The following is a 12,039-nucleotide window of genomic DNA, read 5'->3' on the forward strand; positions in this document are numbered from 1 at the left end:
AGGGCGCGGAGGAGCGGCCTGCGTGTGGGGCTGGGCCCGCGAGCCCCGCAGCCTCCGACCCACAGAGCTGCAGACAGGAAACCTGCCTTTTCCTCAGCCGCCCCTGGGAGTAATTTGTTGCAGCAGCGACCGGAAGCTTCTCCGGGTCCCACGCCGGCATTCGCCGCGACCGTTTTTAAACCATTTGCTTTCTTTCTGCCTGCCTGTTGGAGCCGGGACTCTGGTCTTCTGCCCTTGGGCTGGGACTCAGTACCCGCAACTCTTCCCCCATTCTCACGCCTTCGGACTCCGGCTGGAACACCACCACCAGCTCTCCTAGGGCTCCAGCTTGCACACGGAAGATCGTGGCACTTCTCAGCCTCTGCAACTGCGTGGGCCAATTCACGTTAAAAAAAATTCCTCTCCTTCTCCCTCCATCCGTCTATCGCTTATTGATTCCACGAAACGCGTTTCTCTAACATGTGTTTTATCCTCCTGCTGGGACGTTGGTGTCGTCACTCCCCAGTGCTAACCCGTGGAGTATGCTTGGTGAGGAAACGCGGGTCCTTTTGAGATTTCAGGCTGGAAGGCACGCTCTGTGAAAGTGTGACAGGGTCCCGAAATAACGGTGCTTACACCGTGCATTAGGTAAGAGGTCAGCATAAAGTTTACTTCCTTATCCATAGCCACAGTGTGGGCTGCCATTTGGGAAATAAAAACAATGGCAAGGCTTATCTTCCAGAAAGTCCTCTTGTGAATGTGAGAGGCCAGGAAGTTGTTTCAGCGCCCAGGAAGGACTTGCAAAACAGGCCTGCATTTTGGATTAATGTCAAGTCTATCTAGATTTTTTTTTTTTTTACAATTTCAAAAAGAACTTTAAATATTTAAATGCAAATAGCAAAAACAATGTATTTTATCTCATTACAAATGTGTGCAGCGCTTAACAGATTTCCCGCACAGAAGCTCACAGTGGGGCTTAAGTGTGTGGGCTTGGAAGCCGTCGGGATGCTGGTACAAACTCTGCATATAAACTGATGTGTCTGCATCCCCACACTCTCATCTGAGACACAGCTGCACTAACACTGCAAACAGAGCTACTGACAAGAACTAGATAATATGAGGAAAGACGCTCAAACAGCTCCTCATTCTTGGGGGATGCTCAACAGTGGCTTTGGTTATTATTTTATATGGCATCATTTACTCCCAAGCAACCTTGTAGAATACAGACAAATGCTATTAGTGACCATCTGTGTCTGAGAGACTCAGAGAGATCGAGACGTCTACAGCCTGACAGACACCCGTGTTAAGAAGGAATAAGAAGTGGGAGCTGCAGTAGATATCATCACGCTCCGGGTCCGTAATGTAAGGACTCTCACCAGCACCCTAGGTACGTGGCAGCAGCCAGAGTCTGCCTCCTGGCTGAGCCGATTTCCATGAGTTTCTCCTGATTGCAAAGGTCACCACAAGCTGGGTGTCAGTGGCATCAGGTGTGCTTCTGTGACATTTTTCCACCAGGTTACAACAGTCAATAGTGAACTGGCCATTCCCAAAACCTGCTTACTCCTGGCATCAGATGTCATCCTGCAATGACCACCTGTATATTTTATCAAGAAAAACTTGATGAAGTCATAAATGAAAGGTCTGATCATTTGACGAGGCTGTAATGTGGAGGTAGATTAGAGAAACTTAAACCATCTAACAAAACAGCCCACTTCAAAGTAGCAGTAGTGACTGTGGAGCTAAAAATTTATTTATCATAAGATACATATTTTAAATCAAATTTATATAAAAGAGAACATTAACAAGTACCCATCGGAAATTAACAATTACAGGGTCTGAGGCAGGGGTCAGCAGGGCTTGTTTCCAGAGCCTAGGTCATGACTCTGCTGATCAAAACAGGATGTAGCGCAGGAACTGGCCCAAACCAGCTGGGACCAAATCTCTGGTTGCCCTCATTATCCATTATGCACGAATTATAATTCATCTGCATAAGACGCTCTCACTGACACGGTGAGAGTTTACAAATGCATGGAAACAACCCAGACGTTAATGTCTATGGTTCTGGGAACTCCCACCCCTTTTCCAGAAAGTTCATGAATAGCTCACCCGCTATTTGGCATATAATTAAGAGTGGGTATAACTATGCCCACCAGCAACCCACATGTGCTGCGGCCAGCAGCTCCACCAGTGGCGTGGCCCTGCTCTGTCTGTGCAACTGCTGTTTTGCTGCACACTTTGCTTTAAAAAACTTGCTTTCTTTCACTACCAGCTCACTCTTGAATTCTTCCCTAAGCAAAGCCAAGAACCCTCCCAGGGTAAGCCCCAATTTTGGGATTTCCTGCATCAGGTCTGGACCTGTTCTATAAAATTGTGAATAGTTGATAATCAATAAAGAAAGTAGCAATTCCCCAAGTATGACCTGTGCTCTCACTGCTTCACTCCCCAATTTTCACAGCTCCAATATTTCTCTCATTACCCAGATCCGATTGTTAGGGGAAATGCTGTTGGTGTTTGTGGCACAGACTTCCAGCATTTGACCATACTTGTTCCCGTGTTTTCCTTGTATGTGTGTTTTTATATCATAAACAAGATACACCATGCTTAGGAGAGTACTGTCAATCTTTCCTTCAAAACAGCAGCACCCTCATATACTGTAAAATGGAATCACATATTAAATATGAGTTTACCTCCAAGTTTACCTGTGCTTCACATGAGAACTTTACTTGCTACCCAATGGTATTGATTTTAAAGTGAAGCTCTCCTTGTTTATTAAATTATGCAGGATAGGCTTCAAAGGGTGCTGTTTTACTGAGACTCAGCCATTTTTCTTTCATACATGTTCTTTGGATTGTTGCAAGCCTCTGGTTAATTTCAGAGTTCTAAGGAAGCAGGTTTTGACAATTACTGTTACTGTTTTCATTGCCTTTGTGAAGGAGAAGATTTTCAGTGTCCTGTCCCTCCATCCCAAGTGCTTCTTTATCATGTTTACTTTTAACAAAAATTTTTCCGGCCTGTTGTTTCCAAATCTTAACTTTTACTCAATTTTATGTGGTTAACTGTCTCTTCAATACTTACTAATACTGTCCAAACCTGAGAAAACCTACATGATCAGCAAACATAATTTAAAAGTTATTGTTGTCATAATAATTATTTTAATACCATTTAAATAACAACTGAATAACAACTGAAATACTTCCAGTTGTTTGATTTACAATGCTGGGAAACAGAGGAACAGTAGTGAGGTGATATATGTGGAAGAAAGTGGACTAATATCAGTAAAGAAAGGAAATTTTAAAAAATTAACAAAGAACCAATAATTATACTCACTCCTATATACATGAATAAGTATAATGAACTTAGTGAAATATATATATATAATTCAGTGTTATATCATTATGTTTAATGAATCAGTATGATGAATATGTATACATAACTGGCTTCTCTCTGCCTAATCTTTAGCAGCCCTTCATCAAGAAGCAAGGTTCATGACAACTACAACTTGTTGCTTTTTCCTCTTTCTTTCTTAGAACGATATTTACACCATATTTACTTCTTTTATTCATTAATCTCAAGGCCAGTAGAGACCTACACAACTTTTCATTGAAAATGTTCAAGTAGTCAAAAAAATTCCCTTAATCAGGCTAAAAGACATTTTGATGCCAAATACTGAAGTGTCAAGACAACTAACATCTGATTCCCCCCATAAATCACTATACCACTCCCCGCCGTCCACCCTGCTGGGTCTAGCTTTGCACTTTTCATCTTTCTTTCCTGACCACTCCTCCATCTCACTGCCCAAATGCTGTTCAAAGGACTAAAAAAGAATACAACACAAAACAGTACATTTTAAAAATGCAGAAATAGGTGATGGCACAAGTATTATCTAGAAAAGCAGGTGCTTTACAGTGTACATGGCACAGTCTCATCATGGGAAGTGTAAAGCATCATCAAGATGTACTTTTCAGTATTGTTTATAATAGGGAAGGAAAACTTAAATTCAAATTCTCATCTGCAGCAAACTGAAAAGATAAATTAGGGCCAAGGATGGAACTCTGGAGTATCTCGAAGCCTTCAAACCACAGTGCTGATGGGAACTCTAGTCCGTGATAACAAAGATGCACTTACTCATTTTCAACATTCAGTACACAGTGGCAGGACCACTTGTGCCAGGCACTGCAACGTGCCCTGAACGGGGTCACAAGACACATGTAGAGTGCCGTTCCACCTGGTCACATTCACTAGGCCAGAGCACACAGTCACAGAATGACGCTATTCTCTGAATCAAAGCCTCATTCTTAAAGAGACAAAATGAAATTATTCCCAAACACTGGAGATTAATTAATACCCAATATTTATTTTTTAAATTTTTTTTTTTTTTGAGACAGTCTCATTTTGTTGCCCAGGCTGAAGTGCAGTGCTGCGATCTTGGCTCACTGCAACCTCCGCCTCCCAGATTTAAGAGATTCTCCTGCTTTGGCCTCCAGAGTAGCTGGGATTACAGGTGCCCACCACCATGCCCAGCTAATTTTTGTATTTTTTAGTAGAGACAGGGTTTCGCCATGTTGGCCAGGCAGGTCTTGAACTCCTGATCTCAGGTGATCCACCCGCCTCGGACTCCCAAAGTGTTGGGATTACAGGTGTGAGCCACCATGCCTGGCCAATATCTAATATTTTTAATCTTTTGCTAAAAATCTCTCTATACATTTAACAGAAGACCATTAATTTTTATATACAATTGATTTGCAATTGTTATTTTCATGTTTTTTTCTAATTAAGAAAGTTTCTGGAAATGTTGTGGTCTTTTTTCCATAAGAATTTTCAAAATCCTGTTCTTACCTGCTCTGCTGCTTGCTTTTTTGCTGGCACTGGTGTCCATGTTAGTGCCCCATGTAACTGTATTTGTCCATGAGTCTTCCCATACATTCCTGTTTCATTCGGATCAAACATGCACGAGTGCTGAGTGGCAAACACCTTCATTATAAAGAAACTTTTCCAGATTCATTTTCCTACAATAAAGGTTTCTTTCTTTTTCTCCCCAGTAGAAGTTTGTTTCCCAATTTCTCCCTGTAGTCAGTGAACACTGGCATGTAACCTTAAATACTGTAAGATTTCACCAAAATGAAGTCATAAAGATAAAAATATATAATGTAAGACTTGTGTGCAGCAGAGGTGCCCCGCCCACTCAGCAAGACTGTACCTGGGGTGCTGATGGGTTGAAGGCCACTCCGGTGACGATGTCTGTGTGCCCAGCCAGCCGGTGAGAAAACGTGCTGGAGCCCATTTCATACATGTAAGCCTACAAGACAAGATGACCAGGTGTGCCATGTTAACTCAGAGTCAGTAATCAGCTATAAGCTACACAGAGCAGAAAGACAGTATATACATTAGTCTATAGATTAGTGTCATTGATGAAATGCAACAGCAACAACCAAGATGGCTGACAAAACGTCATCCAACTTATGGAACTAGCTTTATAAAATAGGCATATTTTCCTCTTCTGTCTTGTAGATTTTTAACATCTTAGTGAACTTATGTCATACTTTTTATTTACATCAAAAGCCTCCATAGTATCCTGTGAACAGTTTTAAATATATGCTTATGTTTGATAACTAATTTTAAGGAAGGAGTATAGATTCTGTAATTCAACCTTACCTTGAATTTCCAAATTGAATGAAGAAATAAAAGATGCACTATTGTCCTCCCCCATAAACTTGATAGCTACATACAATATACTTTCCTTCCTACTCATCAGCTTAGAATTTAAACAATTCAAATACTTAGATGTTTATAGCTGTTGATAAATAAGTTCTTCTCTAATTGTGTATGTGTGTATATATGTATATATGCACACACACACAAACAATTCTGGAAATATACATCCAGAATTGCCATCAAATATTTTATTTCACAGACAAACTCTGTTATCAGATACCATTCTGATAGAATTGAAAGATGAGCTCATCATTAAGTAACAAAGTATATCAACAAATATTTTCAAAAGCCTACTAGTAATAAAGAGCAATGTCACACTGCAGCAGAAGGTGTCAAAGTTGATTCTTTTCCCACAAAAACCTACTATTTTTTTTAATTAAGTGTATTATGTATACTTGAAGTTTGTAACATGATCTTATGGGATCCATACCTACAGATATGAAGATAATAGTACTGATAACTGTAGTGAGGCACATTCGTGTATCTATCATCTCATATCGCTAATTTTATTTGTGACAAGAACAGCTAAAATCTATGTAGCTCACGAAAATCCCTAATATACTATGGTTTCATTACCTTTAGCACTTGTGTTGCATGTTACATACCGGGAATTCTTCATCCTAGCATCTGCTGTTTCATATCCTTTCACCCACATCTCCCTATTTCCTCCCCCTCCCCGCCTATCCCGTTAACCACACTTCCATCATCTATCTTGGTGTCTTTGAGCTCTGGTTAAGACACAGATTTCACACAGAAGTGAGATCCTGCAGCTTTGTATGTGTGTGTGTGTGTGTGTCTGGTTTATTTCACTTAGCATAATGTCCTCCAGGTCCATCCACAGTGTGGCAAATGGCAAGCTCTCCTTTTGAAAAGCTGAATATTCTATTGTGTGTACGTGTGTGTATACACATATGCACACACACTCCTGTATCATATTTTTTATTAATTTGTTCATTGATGGGTTTTTAGGTTGTTTCCATAGCTTGGCTGTTGTGACTAATGCTCAGTGAACATGGGAGGGCAGATGACTTTTGAGATGTTGATTTTCTCTCCTTTGAGTATATACCAGAAGGAGGACCACTGGGTCATATTGTAGTTCTATTGTCAATGTTTTCCATGGCGTTTTCCAGAGTGGCTGCAACAACCTACATTCCTACAAACAGTGCACACAGTTCCCTTTTTTCGCACCCTCACGAACATTTGCTATCTCGTCTTTTTGATAACAGCCATTCTTACAGGTATGAGGTACTAGCTCAGTGGTTTTAATTTGCATTTCCCTTATGATTAGTGATGTGCACTAATCATATATGAAAAGGAGCACCTTTTCATATAGCTTTTTGGCCATTTTTATGTTGTCTTTGGAGAAATGTCTATTCAGGTCCTTTACCCATTTTTTAATCAGGTCATTTGTTTTTCTGCTATTGAGTTGCAAGAGTTCTTTATAAACGTTGGATATTAAACCCTTATCAGATATGTGGTTTGCAAATAATTATTTCCCAGCCCATAGGTTGCTTTTTCATTTAAGAAAAATGAAGTTGGAGGCATCATACTTGATTTAAGATTATATTACAAAGCTATAGTAACTAAAACAATGTGGTACTGGCAGAAAAACAAAAACACAGACCAATTAAACAGAGTATAGAGCTCAGAAATAAATCTAAATATATATGGACAACTAATTTTCAATAAAGCCATCGAGAACATAATCAGGAAAGAATAATCTCTTTAACAAATGGTGTTAGGAAAACTGGATTTCTGCACACAAAATAATGAAATTGGACCTTTATTTTACTATACACAAAAACCAACTCAAAATGGGTGAAAGACCAAAAATCATAAAACTTCTAGAAGAGAACATAGTGGAAAAGCACCTCAACATTGACCTTGGCAATATTTTGAATGTCGCAACAAAAGCTCAGGCTACAAAACAAAAGTAAATAAATGGGACTGCATCAAAGGAGCTTCTGCTCAGCAAATAATCACAAAACAAAAACAAACCATTTTAATGTAAGAATGAGTCCTTTAGATTTAGGCCTTCCCAATTATTCTGTCAATGAGTAAGCAGGTTTTGAAGTAAAGTCTACAAATGAAAGTCTGATACACAGTTGACCATTGAGCAACGTGGTGGCTAGGAGTGCCGGCCCTTCATGCAGTCAAAAATCCACATGAAACTTCTGACTCTCCAAAAACTTTAAACCTACTGTTGACTAGAAGCCTTACCAATAACATAAACAATTACCATACATTTTATATACTATATGTATTAATGGTTTATTCTAACAATACAGTAAGCTGAAGAAAAGAAAATGTTATTTAAAAAATTATCAGGAAGAGAAAATATATTCACTATTCATAAAGGTCTTCATTCTCAACATCTTCATGTTGAGTGGTCTGTGGAGGAGGAGGAGCAGAAGTTGATCTTGCTGTCTCAGTGGCGGCCAAGCCAGAAGAGGTGGAGGAGGTGGAAGGGGATGTAGCAGAAGCAGGCTTGCTTGATCTAACTTTACAAAAACACATCATAATTTCTGCCTGACATTTTTGCTTTTTCATTTCTCTAAACATTTTTCCATACAGTACCAATCCTTTTTCCACCATTTGCTTTTGTTTCAGTGCCTGTATCATAAAAGCATCCATGTTGTGAAAGATGTCAAAAGCATTGAGTCATCAGGATCCTTCTGCCACATTGTCTAATGTCAATTTGTTTCCTGGCACTGCTTCTTCTATGTCTTCTTCCTTATTGTCCGGTATTGGTTTGAATATATTTTCTCTTCCTGACAATTTTTTAAATAACATTCTTTTCTTTAGCTTACTGTATTGTTAGAATAAACCATTAATACATATAGCACATAAAATGTATGGTAATTGTTTATGTTATTGGTAAGGCTTCTCCATCAAGTGGTCTTCTGTTAATTCCTCTGGTGTGGTGTCTGTTAGCTCTTGAATTTCTCCAAGATCCATACCTTGAAACTTTTTTTGCCATAGCCACGATTTCTTCATGATTTCCTTGATTGGCCCTGTCATAAATCCTGTGATGTCATGAACAACTCTGGACAGTTATCTCCAGTGGAAACTGTTTCAGGGCTGATGGTCTGCATGGCTTTTCCTGTAACGCTAATGGCAGCTTCATTGGTGCAGTCTCTCCAGATTTTCATGATGTTCTCTCTATCAAAGTTCTCTTCCATAGCATTAACAACCCTTTCCATAGAGTTCTACGTGTAATAAGCCTCTGATCTAGAGGCTGGATTAGAGGCATTGTTTTGGGGCAAGACCACTTTGACACCTTTGGTGTTAAACTCAGGGGGTTCTGGGTGGCCAGGGGCATTGCATAATACCAAGAGAACTTTAAAAGGCAGTCACTTACTGGCAAGGTACTTTCTGACTTCAGGGACAAGGTATCAAAGGAACCAATCCAGGAAAAGGTTCTCACTGTCCTCCTTTCTTAATAAACAATGAAAAGATTGGCAGGTGATGTCTATCTTTTCCCTTCAAGGTTCAGTTTTATGGATAAGGGCAGTTCTGATCACAAGCTCAGCTGCATTTGCACAAACCAGCAGAGTTGATCTATCCCTTTCCAAGTCCTGGTGCTCCTTCTCTTCCTTACCAATAAATGTCCTTTGTGGAATGTTTTTTCCTAAGAATAGGGCCCAGGCTGAAGTGCAATGGCATCATCTCAGCTCACTGCAATCTCCACCTCCCAGGTTCAAGCAATTCTCCTGCCTCAGTCTCCCAAGTAGCTAGGATTACAGGTGCCCACCACCATGCTTGGCTACTTTTTGTAGTATTAGTAGAGACAGTGCTTCACCATGTTAGCCAGGCTGGTCTCAAACTCCTGACCTCAGGTGATTCACCTGCCTCAGCCTCCCAAAGTGCTGGGATTACAGGTGAGAGCCACCATGCCTGGCCCTCAGTGATTTTCTTAATGCTGTCTGGGAACTCATCTGCTGCCTCTTGGTCAGCTGAAGCTGCTTCTCCTGTTATCTTGAACTTTTAAAGCCAAATCTCTTTCTAAAATTATCAAACCATCCTTCACCTTCCTTTTGCTTTAAGTTGTCAGATAATGACTTCACTTTTTCTTGAATCATATTAGAGTTTATAGGTATGTCTTTCTTATAGCAATACTGTACTCACATAAAAGCTTCATTTGCAATATGAGATTAAAAAGGATTTAACAAAACGTGCTAGGTTTTCCTGCCTGCTGGCGTAGCTGCAGCAGTGGTTTCACGAGTTTTCTTTTGTTACACTATTTCTTACACTGGATTCATTTATCTTGAAATGTCAGCCGACTGACAGCAATTCAGCTTTTTTTGTAAAGTTGTGGCTTTCTCTGCTTCTTGGGAGAAGGTTCAGCATCTCTAGGGGCACTTCCTATGGGCCCCATAGTGTAATTCAAGGTTTACGGTATTATATTAGGCACAATGTAAAATACACAAGAGCCGTAAGAGAACACCTTTTACTGCAACACACAATTTACTGGACAGATGAACAGTTCACGCAGAGGCGATGAGCATCACAGAGCATTTTAAGGGATACCTGCAACTCCTGAGCTCACCACAACAGCTACAGGAGGGGCGATGAAATGAGGACAGTAGTGCTGGATGGACTACAGTTAAATTTACAAAGAGATGATTTAATACTGCATTTCTGCATGTGCTTATGTTTCTCTTGACTAAAAACATGCATACATTCTAATAAAGTTTAACTTTTTGAAAAGATGTGTGCATATTTTATGATAGTAAATGATAAAATAGACTACATATAATTTATGCATTCATGACATATCTTTTTCATGGTTTTTTTCAAAAACCATATACTTTTAGGGTATGTGGTTCATCTGCGAGTTTTTTTCAAATTGTTGAAAATCTCCAAAAATTTTAATATATTTGTTGAAAAAAATCACGTATAAGTGGACCCATGCATTTCAAACCCATGCTGTTCAAGAGTCAGCTGTATTTTGAAGGAAAGTGGGGAAATAAAATGTCTACTTTTTATTTTCTTCTGTCACAAGCATATATTTATTTGAAAAGTATAGATTTGTTTAACTCTGAAAGTTCCTGTGCCATTGCTGCTGGAAGGGGTAGTGTAGGGCCAGGGAATGTGTACTCCTAACACAAGTTCCCAGGTCAGGCTGACGCTGCTGGTCCACGGCACCCAACTTTGGGAACCACTGGGTGAGGGCAACTCTAACATTTGCACAGTTTGTCACTATTTATAAAACACAACTGTTACATAAACCATTTACAATAAGGAGCCAAGGTGCATCCATATTTTATTGAAACTTACATTTTTTATTGAGAAACTCATGACAGGTAAAGAGCACATTACCAGTCTAGCCTGGAGCCTTGGTGCTAAGATTCCAGACTGATTTTTCTGACTACGTTTTTGCTGTTTATTTCACTAGGCTGCCAACGACAACTCCCATTCACACAGGGCTCAGGGCATCCTCAAATTCCCTCTAATTTCACAGGTGTTTCCAAACCCATCTTTGCTTATTTTGCTATTTTTTTCTTCAGGACTGATTTAATATCAAAGGGTTTCTGAGGATCCAAAACTCCTGTCTGTCTGCTGTTTATGTTAAATGGTTAAAGGAAATTATAATGACTGAATCTCTTTTCCATCCATTATTTCCAATAATAAAATACAGAGGTTGACAACAGCAAGTACTTACTGCACACTGACTTTTTGCCAGGCACTCTGATAAGAATTTTATATAAATTTTCTTGTGTAACCCTCTCGACAGCACTATGAAGAAAACACTCTTGTTGTCCCAATTCTATAGACAAGGAAGCCAGGCTGAGGGCAGGCAGCCTTCCGAGGCCTCTCACCTCTGTTGAAAAGCCCTTCCTGAGGTCAACTAGCTTCTATGTGCATGAAACCTCAAAACACACATAGAATGACATAATATAGTGGCAGGAAGCGAAGTAAAACTTATCCAGGGAACAGCCTTTTGTTTCCTGTTCGAGAATGGAATTAAATAAAACACATCTTTTGGTTCAGGGGATTCTTGGGGTTCATGAATTTTCTGATCATAACAACTTTACATGTGAGAGACCAATTTGAAGCCCAAATATCAGAAATATTTTAGTAGATACACAGGTTTCTTATGCTGTGATCCTACACAGTGTCCATAAATACAGAAGGACACTAAGCCCCTTGTATGACACAGAGCAATGGTAATGAACAGCTCTGCAAATGATTCAATGTAACCACAGTTCATGTGTAAAAAAACGTTTTAATTAGTGGTACTCACTTGAGTCATGAAGCACTTCCCCCACCATAGAGAAACGAACTCTGGCTAAGACATATTCAGAAAACAAACAGAACTAGAAATAAAACCTATGTAAGTAAATC

General features: G+C 39.7%; 1 protein-coding gene across 1 annotated transcript in view; it reads right to left on the reverse strand.

Moving 5' to 3' along the window:
• Positions 1-12,039, reverse strand: part of WDR27 (WD repeat domain 27) — a 266,107-nt gene that overhangs the window by 120,091 nt on the left and 133,977 nt on the right. The window contains 1 exon segment of the mRNA XM_032267079.1: positions 5,177-5,275. Within this exon segment, the coding sequence (XP_032122970.1) occupies positions 5,177-5,275 (99 nt within the window).

Source organism: Sapajus apella, unplaced genomic scaffold, assembly GCF_009761245.1.
Source record: "Sapajus apella isolate SASKATOON/1434 unplaced genomic scaffold, GSC_monkey_1.0 scaffold165, whole genome shotgun sequence".
NCBI classification, from domain to species: domain Eukaryota; kingdom Metazoa; phylum Chordata; class Mammalia; order Primates; family Cebidae; genus Sapajus; species Sapajus apella.